The sequence below is a fragment of the Ciconia boyciana genome, chromosome 3 (genome assembly GCF_034638445.1).
Source record: "Ciconia boyciana chromosome 3, ASM3463844v1, whole genome shotgun sequence".
Lineage (NCBI taxonomy): Eukaryota > Metazoa > Chordata > Aves > Ciconiiformes > Ciconiidae > Ciconia > Ciconia boyciana.
Genome location: NC_132936.1, coordinates 2,162,826 through 2,181,828, shown reverse-complemented (window position 1 = coordinate 2,181,828; position 19,003 = coordinate 2,162,826). Strand labels below are relative to the sequence as shown.

The window sequence follows — 19,003 nt, the reverse complement described above, 5'->3', positions numbered from 1 at the left end:
AAAACCGCCCCCACACCAGGGTGGTTTGTACTGACAAGCTGCAGCTCCTCCTTCTTCTCCCTTCATGATGGGAATGAGGTCGATTAAGCAGACAAGGGCTTATGCAACTGTTCAAAAGGTGAACAAAGTCAAGGGAACACAATTTGCCTGTAAAACCCAACAGACCAAGGGCTGTGGCCAATCCCATGCCTGTGGAAATGAAACCTGGGGCTGGCGAGGCCCCCCATTTCCTTGCTCCAGGTTGAAATGGTGCCAAGGGAAGATTCGGGCCACCGCTGCAGAGCAGGAGCTTGTGCTGTGTCTTCCCCGCTCAGTAACCCGTCGCAGCCTCGGTCAGGTGAAGGATTTTTGAGGCCGACGCTTTCAAGCAAGAGAGCACCAGTGACGGCTGTGCTCCCCGCCTGTGCCCAGCTCCTTCGCAGCCAATGAGGAAAATAAGCAAGCATGAAGAAAGCAAGTCATTAATGGAAGCCGCTGTCTCCTTTCATGGGCAAACAGTGGTGACCAGCTTAAAATACTTTGAAAAAGAAGAAGAAGGTGAGTCATGCTCATTTCTGCATTAATTTTAGCCCATTGCGTTTCTCGTGCTCTAACGTTTTGGGACGCTGATGCTCTCTGCCTGCCCGCAGTCGGACACGGCAAAGATGTGGCACATGGTGCCCGGTGGTGGGGAGCTCAGGTGCAGCTCGAGCAGTAATAACCTGCTCGGGACAGGAGCACCAGGCCTCGCGCCGTGTTTTCATTGCTGTAGTCTTGGGCTTTCTGATGTGAAAAGAAGTTCTGCCAGCTTCAATATTTCTCTTGCTTCTATTTATATGCCTTTTCCTCATTGCTTTAAAATTGTCTTCTGCCCCTGCTTTGGTAGTGCTGGAGCGATCAGTAAAGTGCCTGCTAAGCGCACCTCTCTCGCTGTAAGCACAAGGGCTGCAGAGCAGGTTTTTCCTTCCCTCGGCCACGGAAAGAAGCCCATCTTTGCCCAGGAGAGCTGCTGGCAGAAGAACCCTGCCGAGGATGTGGGACTGCCTCCATCTGCTGCTTCTTGGCCCCTGGGGAGCCGTTACCTCCTGCTTTCCAGGGGAGTGCAGCGTCAGACCGGCGGTTGGTAGCTGCAGGAGGGATCAACGCTGCTGCCCTGGGTCACGCAGGCATCCAGGTGGGTCCACCCAGCACAGGCTCCACCTGTGAAGAAAGCAAAGCCCAGGTAAAGAGCACCATGAGCCCGTTGCCGAGGCGTGCTTTTGCCCTGGCTGCAAGCGATCTCTAAGGGACATGAGGAAGCAGCCTCAAGTTGCGCCAGGGGAGGTTTAGATTGGATATTAGGAAAAATTTCTTCAGCGAAAGGGTTATCAAGCATTGGACAGGCTGCCCAGGGCAGTGGTGGAGTCACCATCCCTGGGGGTATTTAAAAGCCATGTAGATGTGGTGCTTAGGGACATGGTGTAGTGGTGGACTTGGCAGTGCTAGGTTAATGGTTTGACTCGATGATCTTAAAGGTCTTTTCCAACCCCAATGATTCTATGCCTCCATTTTTCAGGTACATCTGGGCCCCTCTGTCCTCTCTGCTTTGGTGCTCAGCCTGAGCTTGGAGGACCTGATGGGCATCACTCTACTTCTATAGCTCTGCAGAAAAAACAACAACAACCCAACAGATCTGCCACAGCACCTGCACAAACCCCTGTCCCATATCCCCAACAGAAACACACCCATGGATACCTCCAGCTGGTTGCCTTGCCGGCCACAGCTGCCTGTTGGTCATCCCAGTGCAAGACCTGTCCTTGCTGCCCGTAGCTTTGGAGGCAGAAGTGGTTCCTGCCCCTTGAAGCTACGTGAGTGAATGAGCAACCCAGATCAGGCACGATGAACTAGGTGAACACGGCAATTCAACAGCCTCTTCAGGCAAAAAAAAAGCTGTTGCTGGGAGCCACGGGATCGGACGTGCCCATGGCTTTTGGCAGAGCGCGGTGCTGAACAACTCTGGACAGTAACTCCTACCAGGTAGAAGAGCTGGCTCCAGGAGAAGGATGTCTGGCCGCAGCCTAACAGCAGCAGGAAGCTGGAAATTTAAGAACAGCAGGAAGATACCTCAAAAACTTGATGTGTTCAAGCCTAAGACAGCCAAGGTGAAGCATCACCATTACAGGATCTGAGCCATAAAACGAGAGGATACCAACACCGAGATAAACGTGGTAAGGTAGAGTACGAGCGGCTCAGCTGCTCTGCTGTTATTAATGTTAAAGGCAATTTTAACATCCAGTAGGCCCTTCTACATCTGAAAGGGATGATGAATTTAGCAGAATAGCTTGGAGAAAATAAAATAATATCTGTTTCCAGATTCTAGTTTGGCTCATCCTGCATCTGGCTGCAAACTCTAAGCCATGGTTAGCTCCGTTGCTTGCCGAGACCCCAGCAGCTCTGTTCATTATAAAAAAGTGAACTGGGAAAAAAACCAAAGAGAAAGGTAGGCAAAAAAAGAAGCAAGTAACCCAGAAATACCTAACGATGCTGGGCAGCCTCTCTGGTGAGACCAGGTATTACCAGCGGCACAGGGTGGTGGGGATCTGACCTGCTCTCAAGGATCGATCCCCTTCTGCCAGCTCGGATTTTGTTTTTCTTTCTTCTTCGCTCGCATCCTTCGTGCGGCAGCAGCAGGGGCTGCCTCCTGCCTTCAGTGCAATAAGCAGTCACGCCAGGGGCTCGGGGAATCTGCGGCGAATCTGTAAGAAAGGGAGAAAATTAAATCAAGAGAAGCAGGAGACAGAAAGGAGCCTGATTTTAAAAAATACAGCAGTCACGATCTGGCTGTGCTCATCAGCTTTGTTTAATAAGAATAAGGAGTCAGTGGTTTGGAAAAATAAAGTCGAGGTAAAACAGCACTGCTCAGACCTCGGGTAGCAGCACGAAATCTTCGGGCTCATCTCAAGTCCTTTTCCAAATGGGAAAGAAGTGGTTTGGCATCGATCTATCCACATCGCTGCCTCTTTCCTTTTGTCCCTTCCCCGTCTCAGCTGGCTGCCAGAGGGGCGCGGATGGCTCTGCGGGATTTCATGCCCAAAGTCCCCCTCCAAAGGCCACCAGCCCCTGCACTGAATCACAAACCCACTTTGGTGGTTTTAAACTCTTGCAGCAACACACTTGGCTTTACTTTTTTTTTTCTTCCCTCTTTTATAATTGTGGGAAAAAGCCAAATGTGGTGATTTTAGATTCAATCTTTCCTGTAAGCAAAAGGCTGAGACTACTTAGTCAGAAACTGACAGCTAATTCATTCAGTACACGTCTTCAGCAGAAGTTGGTGCTGGTTTAACAGAAAAGGTTAAAAAAAATAAAACTCTTAAGTCAATGGGTACAAATTCCTCAGTAGAGATGCCTGTTTTCATTGATGCTTCCTCCCAGAATCTGTGCAGATCTAGTTTTTGTCCAAATCCAGCTGATATCATGATGAAAATTAAATATAAAAGCTTTGTTCTGGCCATGTCTACCAGCAGCTGTCATAGGTACCCACTGAGGGTTCTTGGGCACTAGATCTAGGGCCAAACCTTACCTAGACACCATATAAGCCTTACATATATATATTTTCATCCCTGTAGGGACTTGATAACATCCCACAGCCCTTTCAGATCACTTCCCGGGAAGCCAGTGGTGAAATGCGAGCTCAGTACACTGCTCCTGGGACACACATCCTCACGCAGGAGCATCCTCAGGAGACCCTTCCCTCGCCCCTACCGCTGGGATTTCAAACTCCTGCATCACTGCATGTATCAGGGTGGTTCTAGAAATGTATTTCCTATTAGTATAGTTTCTTTAAGTAAACCCGGATGCCTCTATTTTGCTTGAGAGCCAACTCTCCCAGAAGGTTTGCTGCGATTAGGGAAGCCAGAGGTAGCAGGGCAATGACACCAGGGTCTTGATCCTGGCACAGAGCGCACGGCTGTCCGTGTCACTTGCTATGGGGCTGGGACCCACATCATGGCTCAGCACAGCTTGCAAGACATCTACAAAGCCACTTTAAAAACTGCTTTCTCAAAAACTTAAACCCCAAACTTTTTGGGGAAGCTGCAAGAGGGCAAATGTTGATGGCTTTCGGGGTTTACGTCTCTGCGTGTACATCAGGACGTGGCGGGACGGCGGCTTCCAACTTCCTTCTTGCCCGTCTTCCTGGGAAACCTGGCCACTTGCACTCCAGGCTATTCTGCAAACAGCCCTTTGAATAGGGAGCAAGCAGAAGGCTGTGCCGAGCAGGAGCACTGCGAGGAGGTGTGAATAATGCCAGTAGACTGCACATTGTTTCCATTTAAAAACAATTTAATCTAAATTCTCTGATCCTGCAGCTCTTCGAGAATAAAGGAAAGCTAAGTAAGCTTAAAAGGGAGCAAACCACCGCTTCCAACTTCAAAAAGCCTCAGCAAAATCAATTAAGAGTGTACAAAGAATCTTGAAAGAACAACAGGGACTGACAGATTGAACCGCACGAGCTCATTACCTTTTCAAATCCTCTCTCTCTATGATGTTCCTGCGCAACGTCAGCCGTGGCACGTAGGTGTCTTTACATTTCGCCTGCGAGAGTACCTGGATCATGCTTTGCAAACAGAATGCAAATACAGCGTTAGTGTTTTACGTGCTACCGAAACAGCCTCCTTTGATGGGGGAAGGCAGCAGCTATTTAATGGAACAAAGGAGCAACACGTTCGAAGTTTAGGATGAGAGAGGAGGAACGACGAACGTGAACTGAGCGCTCCAGTGCTAAAGGCTTTAATTAGGAAATAGCCTGTATCCATCTCCGATGGATTAAACTGCAGGTTTCCCCCTTTTCCTTATTTTGCAAAAATATTTCTCTAGATTCAGTCCGTCCACGAGTGACGCCAGTTCACTTCTGCACCCACGCAAGTCAATAACTTCGTTCTTACCTCTCCAGCCGTGAAGAAATTAAATTCCTCCTCTGAACCCTTCGCAAAGGGAACGTTTCTAGCTGATGAATCAGGATCACAGGAGCACCGACACCGCGGCCTGGAGCTTTCCCTGAAACCAACCGCCGCACCTCCTGTTCCTCCTCCTTCCCGAGCCTCGAGAACGGGTCGGCAAATCTGCTTTCCTTATCTCGTCCTGAGCCCCTGCTGAGATGAGACACTTAATCCAACCAGCTCCTGTGTCCCCCCTTGGAATGATCTATACCTCCAGCCGCCCCATCTGCATGTTGGTTGCCTGCAGATAACTGCTCAGTGACAGGCGTCCGGAGCGCCTTCATTAGTCTTTGTGATTAACAGACCCGTGAATTTATTTAGTCCCAAAAAACGCTTCCCAGCAGCTGTAAGACTACCAGCTACGATGATGTATTGAACAGACATAGGAAAAAAAGACCTTCTGCTTCTGCTGTCTGGTGAGATGTGCTGGGATTTATGATTAATGGAGGATTCTGCTAATGAATGATTTGGAGGCAATGCTTAATTTTAGAGAAAAATAGAATACTATTGACTGACTTGATCCCGACTGGGGACGGTAGCGAGTATTTAATTCTTCCCCAGATAAATTCAGCCCCTAGCTATCTTGCATCTCTGTGAGTGATGTTACTTGTCCCATTGAAAAAAATTAACTAGTCTGAAGCATCCTTAATCCAAAGCAATCAATTTAACTGCCTGCCTCGATGGACAACTCCAGCATTTAGAGAGGCTAGTCTAACAAACCGCCCCGATGCACATGGGGCTCATTGCAGGGGAGAGAAGAAAAATGGAGAACTGACACATTTTTCCCCACCAAAGCAGGAGAAAGCTTCACCTTCGCTATCTGTTCACTTGAAATACAAAGCTGACTCACAGGTCCACGTTCCTCTCCGTTCTTTTCTCCAAGAGAGATTATGACCGTAGATAAAAAAAATAAAGGGAGTGGTACATCCTTAGTGGCGGCCGCCTGGGCTCTGACCTAGGGAAAAATCAACGGCGTCAAAGCCCTGCGAGCCGGGCGCCGAGCCGAGGCACCCGCTTGCAGCCGTGTTGCCCCGTGATGCACTCGACAGCACCATTCTCTTCCTAAAATGCAAAGTCACATAAGCAGCTCTCACTGGCACGTGCCTTCCTCCAGTCACCAAAGCAGCGGTTGTCACCAAGACCCAGCTACTTTACCGTGACAGGAGCGATGGGCAGCAATATTTGGGGTTCAGCGCTTTACGGTGAGAAAGGAGTGGAAGAAAAACTGTCGGTGGAAGAAAAACTAACTACAAACAGGGCACCACGGAGAGCGCAGCTCTGTCAGCAGCTAAACAACAGTTTAGGAACTCCCTGAACCAAAGGGTGTACTAAACCACTGCTCAGTAACCGCCCATAGATTTATCTTCCACAAGTAGGTATGCTTTAAGCCCTCTGACGCTTCTGCTGTCACCAGGGAGTTCAGCAATTCAGCGGTGTGCTGTGTGAAACCTGTGCATCCCCCAGGCACCCCCTTAGTTCTCATAGCACGAGGGGGGCGCGTCTATTCAAGAAAGAGGAGTTCGTTTTCTCCTTAACATACATAATTTAACAAACTTCCCACCCCCCCTTCCCAAATTGTAGGTCTTTGACAAACTTCTGTGTATTTTTCTTTTTTTGCTCACCTATATTATTATTAATGAGCTGCATACAGCTTTTGAAACAGGAAAATACCATGGATTCATGCACTCTTCCATTTTATTCTGTTCCTTTCCCGGCTACAGACATTTACATTTACCCTTTAGATCACTTTTGAGTGTTGAGCTTGTTTTCAGAGCGCTACAGGCAGCAGCTCCAGGATTCTCCCCGCCGCCCCTTTCTCTAAGAAGTAGTCACTTAAATTAGAGGCTGTCATTGCATATCTTCATTTACCAATTCACTAGGTATTAGAGTAAGACTTACTAAATTGTGCTACCTAAAAAAAAAAAAGTCACATGATTCTAAAGAGATGCCACACTTTTAAATGCATTAGTAAAAAAACCACAGCATTTTATTAATTTATAAAATACAGAGTTTCAAGCGATTAAAGCATATGTACAGACTAGCTAAAAATATCTAGCCAGCTGTGAGGATACTCGCCTAACATTGCAAAACAAGGAAGAAAATGAGTAAACAGCCATTCTCGTGCCCCGCAATTTTCTCACGTGGTGCGAGGGTGTGCAAAGCTATCTGTATGCCAGAAAAATGGACCTGGTCTCAACTAAAAACAGCCCTGGAAGACCACCAGCATGCTCCGAGGAGAGAAAGCAGACAATAGAGTAGCAGTGGCTATAGGATTAGGAAGAGAAGGATGAAGAAACCTTACTTCAGAATAGCAGCTCTGCCAAGCAGAAGAGTATTTATAACCGAAAGCTGCAGAAAGGAAAACCCAGCATACAGTCCCGATTCCCCAGAACTCCAAGATTAGTTAGAAATCACGGCACCAGCTAGGATTAGGTAAAGCTGGGCTGCACTGCAGGTGTAGAGCCGCAATCAGAGCCAGACCTGTCTCCTACCGAAGACAGGAGTGCTCTCCAGAACAGGGCTCTTAGTAACAAAAGATCCAGACCCCCATTTTCAGCTTGTTTCCAGTCACCGTAAGCTCTGTCTGCACAGAGGTATCAAGAGCTGAATGAGCTTCAAAGCAACCGTGTCTATCTTGCTGCACACACTTCGTATGCACTAGCACTGTTGGCCTAGGGATTCTCTAAATTCAAAAGTCAAGTTTAATTTACCGATTTGAATTAACTTATTTTTTATATGGTCGCACAACAGCTCTTTTCAGGGACCACTCCTAGTGGGTAATCTGTTTGTTATCTGTTCCAGGGACAGAGGTCAATTAATGTTTGTTTGTGCAGGATAAACATATTTTACAGCCTGGAGGAGCAGGTGAGAAAATGTTACGCTTCCCCATGGAAGGCCAGCAGAGCCTCTGGATAAAGTCATGGCCAGAGGAAAGATCCTCTCCATGAATTTAGCTTATGACATGCTGCTTATAATACAGAGTCTTCTATATTGCAGCCACAATCTTAGTAGAGTAAGACGGAGAAGAAATATTTAATCTATTTCTAACAGAAATACACCTATTTCTGTCCTCTGTGTGGCAGAGGGGCTCACCACGTTATCTTACTTTTGGCAGTTTGTTCCTTTCCTACAAAAGGCAGCTGTCCCCGAAGGACACTATTTCACCTCTGCACAACAGAAGAGCGCAGGAGGAACCTTCTCCAGGAGCTCCCAGCTCCTTAAGAAAAGCGAAGATCAGCAGTATTTTACAGATACATGAAAATATTTTTCAAACAGGGTGCAAATTAGACTCCCCATTTACCTGCCAAGATTCCAGTTCAGTCCTTTTCATTTCCCTTGTAAGAACAGCTGGCACAAGCAGCTAACACAGCAGGAAGCATGATTCCTTAAACTACTTTAAGTGTTAGTGACGCATACGTTCTAATCAAGAGTTGGCATCTTTAACATTCTTTGTATTTATTTTAAGAAAGCGTTTTTAGTTAATCTAAGCAAGAATATTCAAAAGCTACTGTGAAGAAAATACATTTTTGTTTCTGCTCAAACTTTTCAGAATAGACACTGAGCGCTTTGCCAGCTCATTCAGCAGACATCACTCAGTTACGTGGCCAAGCAACATGGAGCGAAGAATTACACACACAAAAAAGCTCCAATTAAACCTCCTAAAGACAACTTCCGCGCCAAGGACAAGCGACATGGCATTACCAGTGAGGAGCCAGGGCTGGAAAGGCAGTCAACACGCAATGGGGCAGAGAAGCCCGTCTCCAGATGGTTTCTGCATGTTTCTTTGCCGTCCTTCGAAAGGGCAGTCGCAGGACGGCAACAAAAGGATGCACAAAGGTTGCTTTAAAAAGAGCAAGTTCAGAAAATCCCCTAGGACCGTGCCAAGTATGGCCAGGAGTCAAGGTCACCTCAGCCAAGTTTTCACCTCCGCTACTCGCTGCATAAAAGAACGCAAATATAAAAACACCGAAGGTTTCATAAAAATAGATTTTTTTGTAGTTCTCCTCTTAAAATTACTGTACAAATAAATAAAGTTATTGTCCATTTAAATATAACCGTTCGGGAAAACTGGAAGCTGGCAATGGTCTTCTGATCGACCCACTCACTCCAAAGGAAGGCAGAGTCGTTCGCCATCTCTGAGGCCTCCAGATCACGGCGGGGCACGATACCTGCAAAGGAAACGCGCCAAAGTTGCAAAATGAAACACTTCTTGGCGAGAGCACTGGCCCATACCAAAGGTCCCCTGGCCCACTGTTCTGCCTCGGGGACATCAATACCATACGTACGCTTAGGGAAGAGCACAGGGCAGGTACACAAGCAGGCTTTCCTCGCTAAAAATCCAGTTCTGAGCAATGTTTAACTTAAGGACTTCCTGAATCACAGGTTATATCCATATCCTTGTCTTTAAATTCATGAAAGAAAACTCATTTAGATGTTTTTCACACTGTTGTGAGGAGGTTTAGCGTTTGGCTGCCCTGCACTCTAGGGTTCATTGCCCTGTGATAACAAAGCATTTTGGAAAAAAGGCATCTCCTGTTTGATTCGAACTTGCTATTGGAGAATTTCTTCTGAAGCACCTAGATTTAGCATTGCGAGAAATCCTTTTCAGCTCCTGTGCTGCTCCTGATTTTAGATTAGGAAAGTCGGATATGAAATGGGTCTGTTTTCTGGACTGAAGCATCCATGAACTGGTGTTTAAGACAACCCCATTTTAGAAAGGCGAGTCGGTTTTCATTTCAGTCCGCACTGACACAGCAGCTGACAGCATTTTCAACAGCGTGAGACTAGCGCCTCGTGGCGTGGAGCGCTGCGCCACAAGTCATTGCTGCATCAACTCTGATTACATGCCAAAAGCAAGTATAGTAGGTATTCAGCTAGCTTCCTGCCGAACAGGAAAATAAAATAAATGAAGAGGATTGAGACAGACGGGGTTTTCAGGGATATGTCCTGGCTGTGCTGGCGTTTTTCTTCTGAACCGAGTCTGCAAACCTATTTACCGTTATGGTTTCATAATGGAAAAGGAAAGTCAACAGTAGTAAGCCTGACACTGTGCTGCTAGAGCCTTTTTTTTCCTCTTTATCCTTGCAAATTCCTTTATAGCAGGCTAACCACTTCAGGGCTGGCCTGCCAACTAGCGGCACTGTTGCTATTACAGTATGCCAGGCCTCCTGTTTCAGGTGGGAGTCCCCCAAACTGCAGATCCTACCAGACTAAGCGAGTAGTTTTCAGCGATAAAACTGATTTTTCTAGATAAAAAGAAGCGTTGGTCTCGTCCACTGAGATTTCAAAGTATTTGATGTAGTACCACACAGGAAAGTATTGGATAGACAGGAGAAGACTGAGATTAGTAAAAAGGAAGATGTAAGGCAGTTAACCTGTCCCAAGGGAAAACTGAAATGGATAATTTGGAAATGAAGAGGCTAGAGTAGAGTTTTATCAAGATTGGCACTGGCAACGGACTTGTTTAATTAATGTTTTCACTAACAGCCTTGGCACAATTAGAAGTGTGCCGATGCCACAAAGCTGGAGGTATTACGGTTATAAAAAAGGATGAGGAAATATTCAGGGTCATTCACTGTTTCTTCTAACTGACGGGGATGAAACTGGGTAATAGAAGACATAAGGTCATGCATCTGTGAACTGCTGTAACCCAGAATGTTAGTGACTTGAAGCAACTCAAGTCAAAAAGGGCTTTAGGATACAAAGTAATTACGAGAGGATTAAGTGATATAGATATGAAAGGAGAGAGATGCGATCCTGGAATACATCAGCAGGAATATTTCCAGACGAGACAGTAAATGCTAGTGCTTTACAAGGACCTGAAGAAACTCGTCTAGCTTCCTCTAGAAATTATTTGTATATGGAGGAGCCAACCTTGACGGAACCAACCAATCAACAGGAAGAAATGCTGCTAAGGTTACAATTGCTCTCTGTAAAATAGTTCAGAATGGGCAAACACCCAGGAAGGAGAAGAATATTTTAAGCTAAAGGGCAAGTCTGTCACAAGATCAAGAGTATTAAACTGATCAGAAATGCATTTGTGTTGCAAAGGACAATGTCCTTAGCTATAAGGACAGCCAGATGCTCAGTCTCAGTGACAGCATCAGACAGACAAAAACCTTTATTTCTATGATGCATATATCAAATAAATTCTAGGATATGAAGCCCATGATAGCAGAAGACAGGACTTGAAAATCCTGGAAACTCCCTTCTGTATTTTCATGGCTCTGCTGAAAGACACAGAATCTGACAGACCATCTTCAATTTTATGTTGGATGTTCAAACTTCCCTCAAGGCAGATACTAAAGAGGCCATCAAGAACTCACAAGAATTAGGATCAAATTCTTTTTTTCCAAAGTGGGCACATAAAAACAACAGTCTCGCTGCAGGACTCGGCAAGACCACCAGACTTCCAGTCCAGCCTTTTCCAAGACATTCTTCAAGGCCTTTCCATGTTAAACAGTTCAGGACAGGAAGCTCCTCTATCACCCGGTGCACCCAGCTCTGATATGCTCTGAGCATTAACACTGCTTTAATTAAAAAAAAAAAAAAAAGAGATATCTGTCTTTAATCTGATGGTTACTATCATACCATATTTAAGATGCACACCTACAAATATACAGTAACTTTGCCCACTTCAGCTTTTATTTAGTTAGCAAATATATTGTAAAAGCAACAAACAAGTATGGGTAAATGCTGGAGTGATAGCAGAAACCTGCCGTCATTTATGGAAATAAATAAGGTTTAGGGTAAAGGACAGGCTGGCCCAAATACAGACAGCACAGGCAATCCCCTCAACAAGCACCATTAAGGAGGCAAAAGTTTCTCTGTTAGATGTACTTCAACCAAATTCCTTTTCCCAAACGTTTATTGGGAAAAAATGTTCCTTTTCCCAAAACGTTAAAATTTTCAGAACTGCTACAGGTCTATACATTTGATTTAGAGGGCTTTGGCCTGGAGGTCAATAACAAAACAACCCTGTAAGCTCAGGCTAAATAGGGAGTAGCCTGGCAGACACACTAACCTGAATGTCCTTCGTCTCTATGAGACAGAGCGTTGACGCTTTTTGCCGTAGGAGATTTGCCTGATTCGGACTTCTAGTTGGAAGGCATCCAATCTTTCCTTTGGGTTAAAAGCCAGCATATCATGCAGGAGCTTGCAGAGATCATCTGGCATGGACTTCTTGTTCTTCAGGGGAATTTGTAATTTCATGTTGGGATTCTCCAGCAACGCTTCTCCGAGGGGAATAAGCTCCTTGCCTTGGCAGATGTAAGTTCCTGAACACAGATTAGAAGGAATTAGGTTATACAGGTAGAGGAAAGTCTACGCAAAATGTCTGTCACGTGCAGTACAGACAATCTGGAAAACAAAAGCTCTGAAAGATTACTGGAAAAATCACTTATTAAGAGGTGACCGCCAAGTCAAATATTGGGAGAGGTTGTTATCAGCAGAGGCTTTTACTTTCAAATAGTAATCAAGATGTTGCACAAGGCTGTGTGCGTAGCCATGTGCGGAACAGAGGGAGCAAGTTTAAGCACGGCGTGCTCGTCAAGGAGTTATACGGACCATCTGCTGAAATGAACTTCCTCCACTTTACGCCCTTTCACCCTACTAGCAGACTCAGAAGCTCTAGAAGAGGGAGGGAGACTGTGCTTGGCTGAGGTGACTTGAAAGAGTTAAACACAAAACTTATTTGCTCAGTTAGTAAAACAATTTTCAATTAAAATGACAGCATATGCCATTTACCGTTAGCCAACTTCTCCTCAGCAAGATTAAGGAAAGGAAATGTAAATTTGCTCCTGGTAATCTAAATAATTTCACCGGTTGTTGCAAATGATTAACCAGCTTCCAAAAGAGACAGTAAAAACAGCTTTGCTCACTCAAGCTGTTCTGCCCCTGCACCAAGCAAAGAATAAATGTTTCAAAGGCAGTGACCTGTCTGTGTAGAGAAAAGGTTGGCCTTGCAAACTCCTTATCTCAAGTTGGCGGGTAGCTATTTTAATGAAATCTGTTCATGCTTTGGTCTCAGCTGCAGCCATTTGCTTGTTTCTGTAGGCAGGAACTAAAACATTTATCAATGTTTGACATTTTAAAAAGAAATAAATAAGAGAATTAGAACTGAGCCTACTTGAAGATGAAAAAAAAAAATTAAAGGGGTAGCACAATAGCTTCTCAAAGTTCCTCCGCAGAAATTCCTTTTAAGAATTTAAACATTTAAAAGAAAGACAGACAGGTATACTATGATCTCAGAGCCTGGGTAGATGTCTTCAATTATTATGCTAATGTGCACAACTGGCACTCTCTCCTCTCAAGATGGATTTTCCACTGCAGTATACTTTTCTGAAATCATTTAGTACAAAGCATTTCAAGCGTGCGTATATGTGGAGGATTTGGAGGAAGGAAGGAGGAGGCGGGGAGAGAGGGAGAGAGCAGGCCATCGGAGGAGAGTCATCCCTGTGAGATCTTGCATCTCTAAACTGTGAGGAAACTCAGCCAGATGGCAGCGAAGCTTATCTAAACATCCTTTCCCAGTTTATTATTTGGCTCCTTGGAACATCTTTTCAGTGCTCCAAGTGATCCCGTCCCTTGGTTATGCCAAGACAAGGATACAAGCGAACCCATAAGCCCAATTCCAGAAAGATTTTGGGTTTAAGAGCATTAAAAGCATTTCTGAGCAAGCGGAAGTATACAGATGCTAAATCCTCTATGAAGAGAATAGCGACAAATGCCTCACCAACAGCTACAAGTTTTTTCTCTTACAATTCTTTAGTGACAATAAGGGCCAAATCCATTTTGGAAGAGCATTCCTTAGGGTAAGGAAGGCCTGACAGCAGAGAAGCCAGAAGCGATCTTTCCCTTAACCTTTAAATCCCACAGAGGATTTCTAGCAGAAGGAATGATCTTCCAAACAAAATGATTTGTAAATATAAAAAGCATTCCCTCTGTCTTAGTGATATCTCTTCAAGACCTGGAAACCCTGCCTGAGAAGCAACCATTAGGAGCAATGCATGCTGAAGAAAAAGAGATTTCTTTGCAGTTCTCTTAAAAACAAAAACTCAAAACACCCAAAAACACCCAACTGTGGGTTTCTTTGGGTTGCAAAGTGCTTGCAAATTCCTGGAAAAAGCCACATCCAAAGCATATATGCCACAGCATTTGTAACTGTGCCTGGGAGAAACACCTCTCAGAGGATCCCTACGGATCCAGAACGTCCACTGACAACAGGACAGCACTGATCTGATCCTCACCGAGCAATTCCTTCTCAGTATCCCCATCTCGGAAGGTGATCCTCTCGACCATAGCCCAGAAAATGATCCCAAGGGCAAATATGTCGGCCTTCGCAGTGTAATGACCTTCCCATACTTCTGGAGCCATGTAGAAGTTCGACCCACACGCAGAGGAGAAGCGATGCTGGTTCACATTCCCTTTCCCCTGACACACCTTGCTGAGGCCAAAATCTGCTACCTGCCACGCATAAGAAGAAAAGCAAAATAACTTATTCACAAGCATCAAGTTTACAAGCACGTTTACAAACAGCGGCTCAGTGAATTCCACTCTGAAATCCACCACAGCATGGCACTGGCACTTGTCGGGTAGCAACCCTAGTGAAACAAAGAGCTGATTATTTCCTGTTAGCTGTCCATTCCCCAACTCCTTTCCTCTTGTTTGTTCCCCTTCCTAAGACGGGCAAAACAGATATCTGTTCATTATCTTTCCGTGAAGTTCATTCTGATTACATCTAATCGGGCATAAACATACCTTGAACGACATCTACGGTAGAAGTGGCTCTTACTGTTCCACAGTGAGTGCACTGACTCTCTTGCATTACCATTATTATCCACGGTGATTAAGATGACATTGATTTAAATGTCCCTTGACAGCTCTACAGGTCCAAGTACAAATACCATTATTGATCCAAATGGTCAAGAAATGAATTATCTGCAAGGCACCGACCTGTTATTTTATGCCTAACTACAGGAACGCTCAGGATTGAAAGTTCAGGAGCAAGATGGCTCCCAGCTTTTCCAGCTCTCTGAAAAGCAGGTGTACAGATTTCAGTCTGGTGCTACAAGAAAGGCAGCTAGCCAGTCTTCATCTCAATCAGGGCATCAACCCGCATGAAGCACAAAGACATTCCCCACCTCCCCTGAACATCAACACGTGCTTGAGGCAGCAATATTGGAAGTGCTAGCTGTTGTAACAGGGCAGTATGTTCTTAAAGTTTAAGGGCACAGAAAATATTGCTTCATTTTTGACAGATCATGATCTCCCTGATTATCTAGCGTGCAGAAGTTAGACAGCCCTGAACGGCTCCTCTCAACAAGATAAGCAGTGGATGAAGGACATTACAGAAACACACCATCGTGACCTCTACTTCCTTCCAAGACTCCTTAAAAAAAAAAAAGCCCTGAACTGATATCAGATATTCTGAGTACGCTTACTACAAGTATCACAAGACTTACCAAAAGGCCATTCAAAAGCACGTGATGAGTAAGCATGTAGATCACATACTTGTTACAGCAAAATTTTATTCCCTTACCTTTACTATGGGACTTCCACGTCTATGAGAAATCAAAATATTGTCAGATTTCAGGTCTCTGTGCACAATCTGGTTTCTGTGCAGGAAAGCCACAGCGCTACTGAGCTGCCGCATGAAGCTGTTATTCAGCTGAGCATCCGGGCTGCGAGACAGTAGGTATTCATTCATGTTGCCACCGTCACAAAACTCCATCACAAACCACAGAAAGCAGGCTGATTTGGGATCCATGCACCTCCGCCCTTTCAGGCAGGTCTCAATTAGCAGCAAATGGCTGTCTGATTTCCTGTAACGATGACTAATTGGCTGAAAGACTTGGCCATTCTGCAGGATACACTCCTCCAACTGGATGACGTTTTCATGTTGCCTCTGGATGCTCTGCAAGGCCCAGAACTCTTGCAGAGCCAGTTCTACATTTTCAGGCACATTACAGTGCATCCTTTTAACAGCTACTTTGCTTCTAGTTTGATTAACAATGGCCTCGTAAACCACGCCATAGCTCCCTCGGCCCACTTCTCGAACGATGCTATACTTGGCTTCCGTAGCCATCCCTCACTTTGGCCCAGTGAACAGCAAATCAGAGGAAAATATTTGAACTCATGGCAGTCAGTCGTCACCTGCAGTAAAACCTTGGAAGAGAGGGGGATGAAAAGCTTAAAACTCTCCCAAACAAAGCCGCTTACCGACGATCAACTGCAAATATTTCCAACTGGTATCAATTTTAGCAGTATATCCATTGGTATATGATGCAGTTGCACAAGGACAGACAGCTAAAGCGGGGTTTTAAGAGAAAACCTATATCCATGGTAACTTTGAGACATTATCAAGTACAATCCTGACTGCACAGTGGGATACAACCACCTGGGAAGTGACATCGATTTGTCCACAGCAGACGAAGTTTAGTGAGAAAGAAAAAGAACTATGTAGACACGTTTCCTAAGCAGGGCAGGAAAGGGAAGACAAGACCTCCTGGGTAAGAGCTGAACTTACTGTTACCAGAATTGACTTTAAAAAAAATAAACTTAGCCAGAAGTGACAGTTTGGCACTAGATCCTTCACCCTCACTTCCCCCCCTCGTGACTGTACTTATCCATCAATGGCTACATCATGTCCCTGCACTTCCACCACCAATTTTCTACCAGTCCATGACACTCTGGATTTCTCACCCCCTTTCTCCAGCTCACCCTCTTCCAACCCCTTCACAAGCCTTACACTGCACTTCCCCTCCACCTCAAGCTCCCTGTCCCACTCCCAGGCCACCTACCCCAGGTTGTTCTTCATTTCACTCTCTAGCACAGGCTCCCCCTGCGATTCTCACAGTCCCTCATTCAATTCTCACCCCCCCCAGCCCTATCCCCTAATAACCCAGCTCCCATCTTAGCTCCTCATCTCACTTCTTCCTGCTCCAGTGCTCTTCAACACCAGCCCAAGTTTTGCTCCTTAATCAACACATTACTTCTTCTCTCCCCACTCAATATTTCTCTGCTTTCATGCCCCAAATGTTCCTTTCCCAATCACCTTAACCTTTCCCCCTTCAAACCTCTCCCCTACTCCCTACCCCACCTGCTGTTGCCCTCAAAGCCCCCACTTCCCCCCAAATTCTCCTCCCTTCCCAATCCCTCAGTCCAGCTCCCCCAACCTAAGCCCCCCTCTTCCCAGCCCACCCCAGCTTCCTTCTCAATCCCCCTCCCTCCTCCAGCTCCACCCCCAGCCGTGCTCGTTTCCCAAATCTTTCACCTTTTCACCCAGCCCTCCCAACCCTCTGCCACCCTATTCGCCACTCTCCAGCCCTCAGCCCCCTACTCCTCCCCAAAGCAGCCCCCACCACAGTCCAAACCTCCGCCCAAATCCAGTCCCACCGTAGCCCAGCCCCCCCCATGGCATAGCCACACCCCTCCCGGGCCCAGCCCTGCCCCTTCCCCATCTCCACTCACCCCTGCCCCCTTCCCCACCTCCACCAGCCCCTCAGGCCCAGCTCTTCCCAGCATCTCACCTAAGCACTCTGCCCTTCCCTTCCCTTCCCCTCCCCTCCCAAGCCCCTGCCTCCTTCCCCACCCCAGCCCCTTTCCCCTTCCCCACCTCCGCCATCCCCTCAGGCCCAGCTCTTCCCAGCATCTCAACTAAGACCCCTTGGCCACCTCAGGTCCCTGCCCCACCTCAGCCCACTTCCCCACCCCTCCCCCGCCCCAATTCCTTCCCCACCTCAGTCCCTTTCCCCACCCCCAGCCCCCTTCCACCATCTCCTCAGGCCCACCTCCTCCCCTTCCCCACCGCCAGCCCCTTCCCCACCCCCAGCCCCTTCCCCACCTCCGCCAGCCCCTCAGGCCCAGCTCTTCCCAGCATCTCAGCTAAGACGCCTGGGCCACCTCAGGCCCCGCCCCACCTCAGCCCACTTCCCCACACGCCCAGCCCCAGTTCCTTTCCCACCTCAGCCCCTTTTTCCCCACCCCCAGCCCCCTTCCACCATCCCCTCAGGCCCAGCTCCTCTCCGCCTCTTGCCTGAGTCTCCTTCCCTTCCCCACCTCAGACCCCTGTCCCACCCCAGGCCCCTTCCCCACCTCCCCACCCCCAGCCCCTTCCCCACTTCCACCAGCCTCTCAGGCCCAGCTCTTCCCCACATCTCGCCTAAGACCCCTTGCCCACCTCAGGCACCTTCCCCACCTCCACCATCCCCTCAGGCCCAACTCTTCCCAGCACCTGCCCTACCTCAGGCCCCTGCCCGCTTCCCCGCCAGCCCCTCAGACCCGGCTCCTTCCCGCTTCCACTCGCCTCAGCCCCGGCCCCCCCTCACCACCGGCGCCCGCTTGCGCCCGGCCCCGCCGCCGCCGCAATTCCCGCCACCGCCCGGCGGCCCCGCCCACTGGCCGCAGCCGGCCAACCAGAAGGCAGGAGGCGCGGCCGAACCAATCACAAGTCAGCGAGAGGGGGGGTGAGGCCGCCGCTGGACCAATCGTCGAACGCTTCGCCTTCCCCGGCTCAAGCAGCCCGGGCGGGTAAGTTCTGCGCCTGCGTGGTAGTGGCGGAGCGGGGGAAACTACAAATCCCAGCAGGCTCTGCGGCGGAGGACAGGTGCCCGCTCGGGACAAACCTCCGCAAAACGCGGCGTGTGCTGGCGCCGGGGGCCGGCGTGGCGGGGGGCGCTGGGCGCGACAGCAGAGGCTGTGTCCTCCCCATCCGTCTGTCCGTCTGTCCCCTTGTCCGGGCGGTGGTTAGCGAGGCTATCGTGCGACGCAAAGAAACGCAGCCGCTTCCCACCTCTGATTTGGCCCCGGTGGTTAAAAAAAAATTAAATCATTACAATTTATTGGAAACTTTTGGCAGGTACCAGCACGCCCCTGCCCCGCTTCCCCCCAGATCAGGGTCCTGGTGCAGCCCCCCCAGGACACGGTGGCATCAAACGCCTCGAAAAGAGTGGCGGAGGGATGTGTCCCCATCCCAGAGCATCGCTTGGGGGTTCACCCCGAACTGTGGGGTCACCCCCTTGTTCTCAGCCCTGGCCTGGGGCTCGGCC

At 47.7% G+C, this 19,003-nt stretch overlaps 1 protein-coding gene across 6 annotated transcripts; it reads right to left on the bottom strand.

Moving 5' to 3' along the window:
* Positions 1-6,965: 6,965 nt before the first annotated feature.
* On the bottom strand, positions 6,966-18,330 carry LOC140650203 (serine/threonine-protein kinase PDIK1L-like). Of its 6 annotated transcripts, none has more exons than XM_072858212.1 (5): positions 18,284-18,330; positions 15,496-16,121; positions 14,204-14,420; positions 11,980-12,232; positions 6,966-9,124 (listed from the first exon to the last, which is right to left on the bottom strand). In XM_072858212.1, exons 2-4 carry the CDS (start codon positions 16,039-16,041, stop codon positions 11,997-11,999), a joined length of 999 nt encoding a protein of 332 aa, XP_072714313.1. In that variant the 5' UTR covers positions 16,042-16,121; positions 18,284-18,330; the 3' UTR covers positions 6,966-9,124; positions 11,980-11,996. The 6 variants fall into 6 exon arrangements, with proteins under 6 accessions (XP_072714313.1, XP_072714315.1, XP_072714319.1 ...); XM_072858214.1 differs by having other exon boundaries at positions 18,199-18,311; XM_072858218.1 differs by having other exon boundaries at positions 15,496-16,109; positions 18,284-18,311.
* Between the last annotated feature and the right edge of the window lie 673 nt (positions 18,331-19,003).

Bases quoted from the DNA above. Each gene is read 5' to 3' on its own strand.
- LOC140650203 (XM_072858212.1), bottom strand. From the start codon at position 16,041: ATGGCTACGGAAGCCAAGTATAGCATCGTTCGAGAAGTGGGCCGAGGG. The intron at 14,421-15,495 runs GTAAGGGAATAA...TATGCGTGGCAG, and splicing joins GTGGAAGTCCCATAGTAAAG to GTAGCAGATTTTGGCCTCAG. The intron at 12,233-14,203 runs GTGAGGATCAGA...ATCTGTGTTCAG, and splicing joins TACTGAGAAGGAATTGCTCG to GAACTTACATCTGCCAAGGC.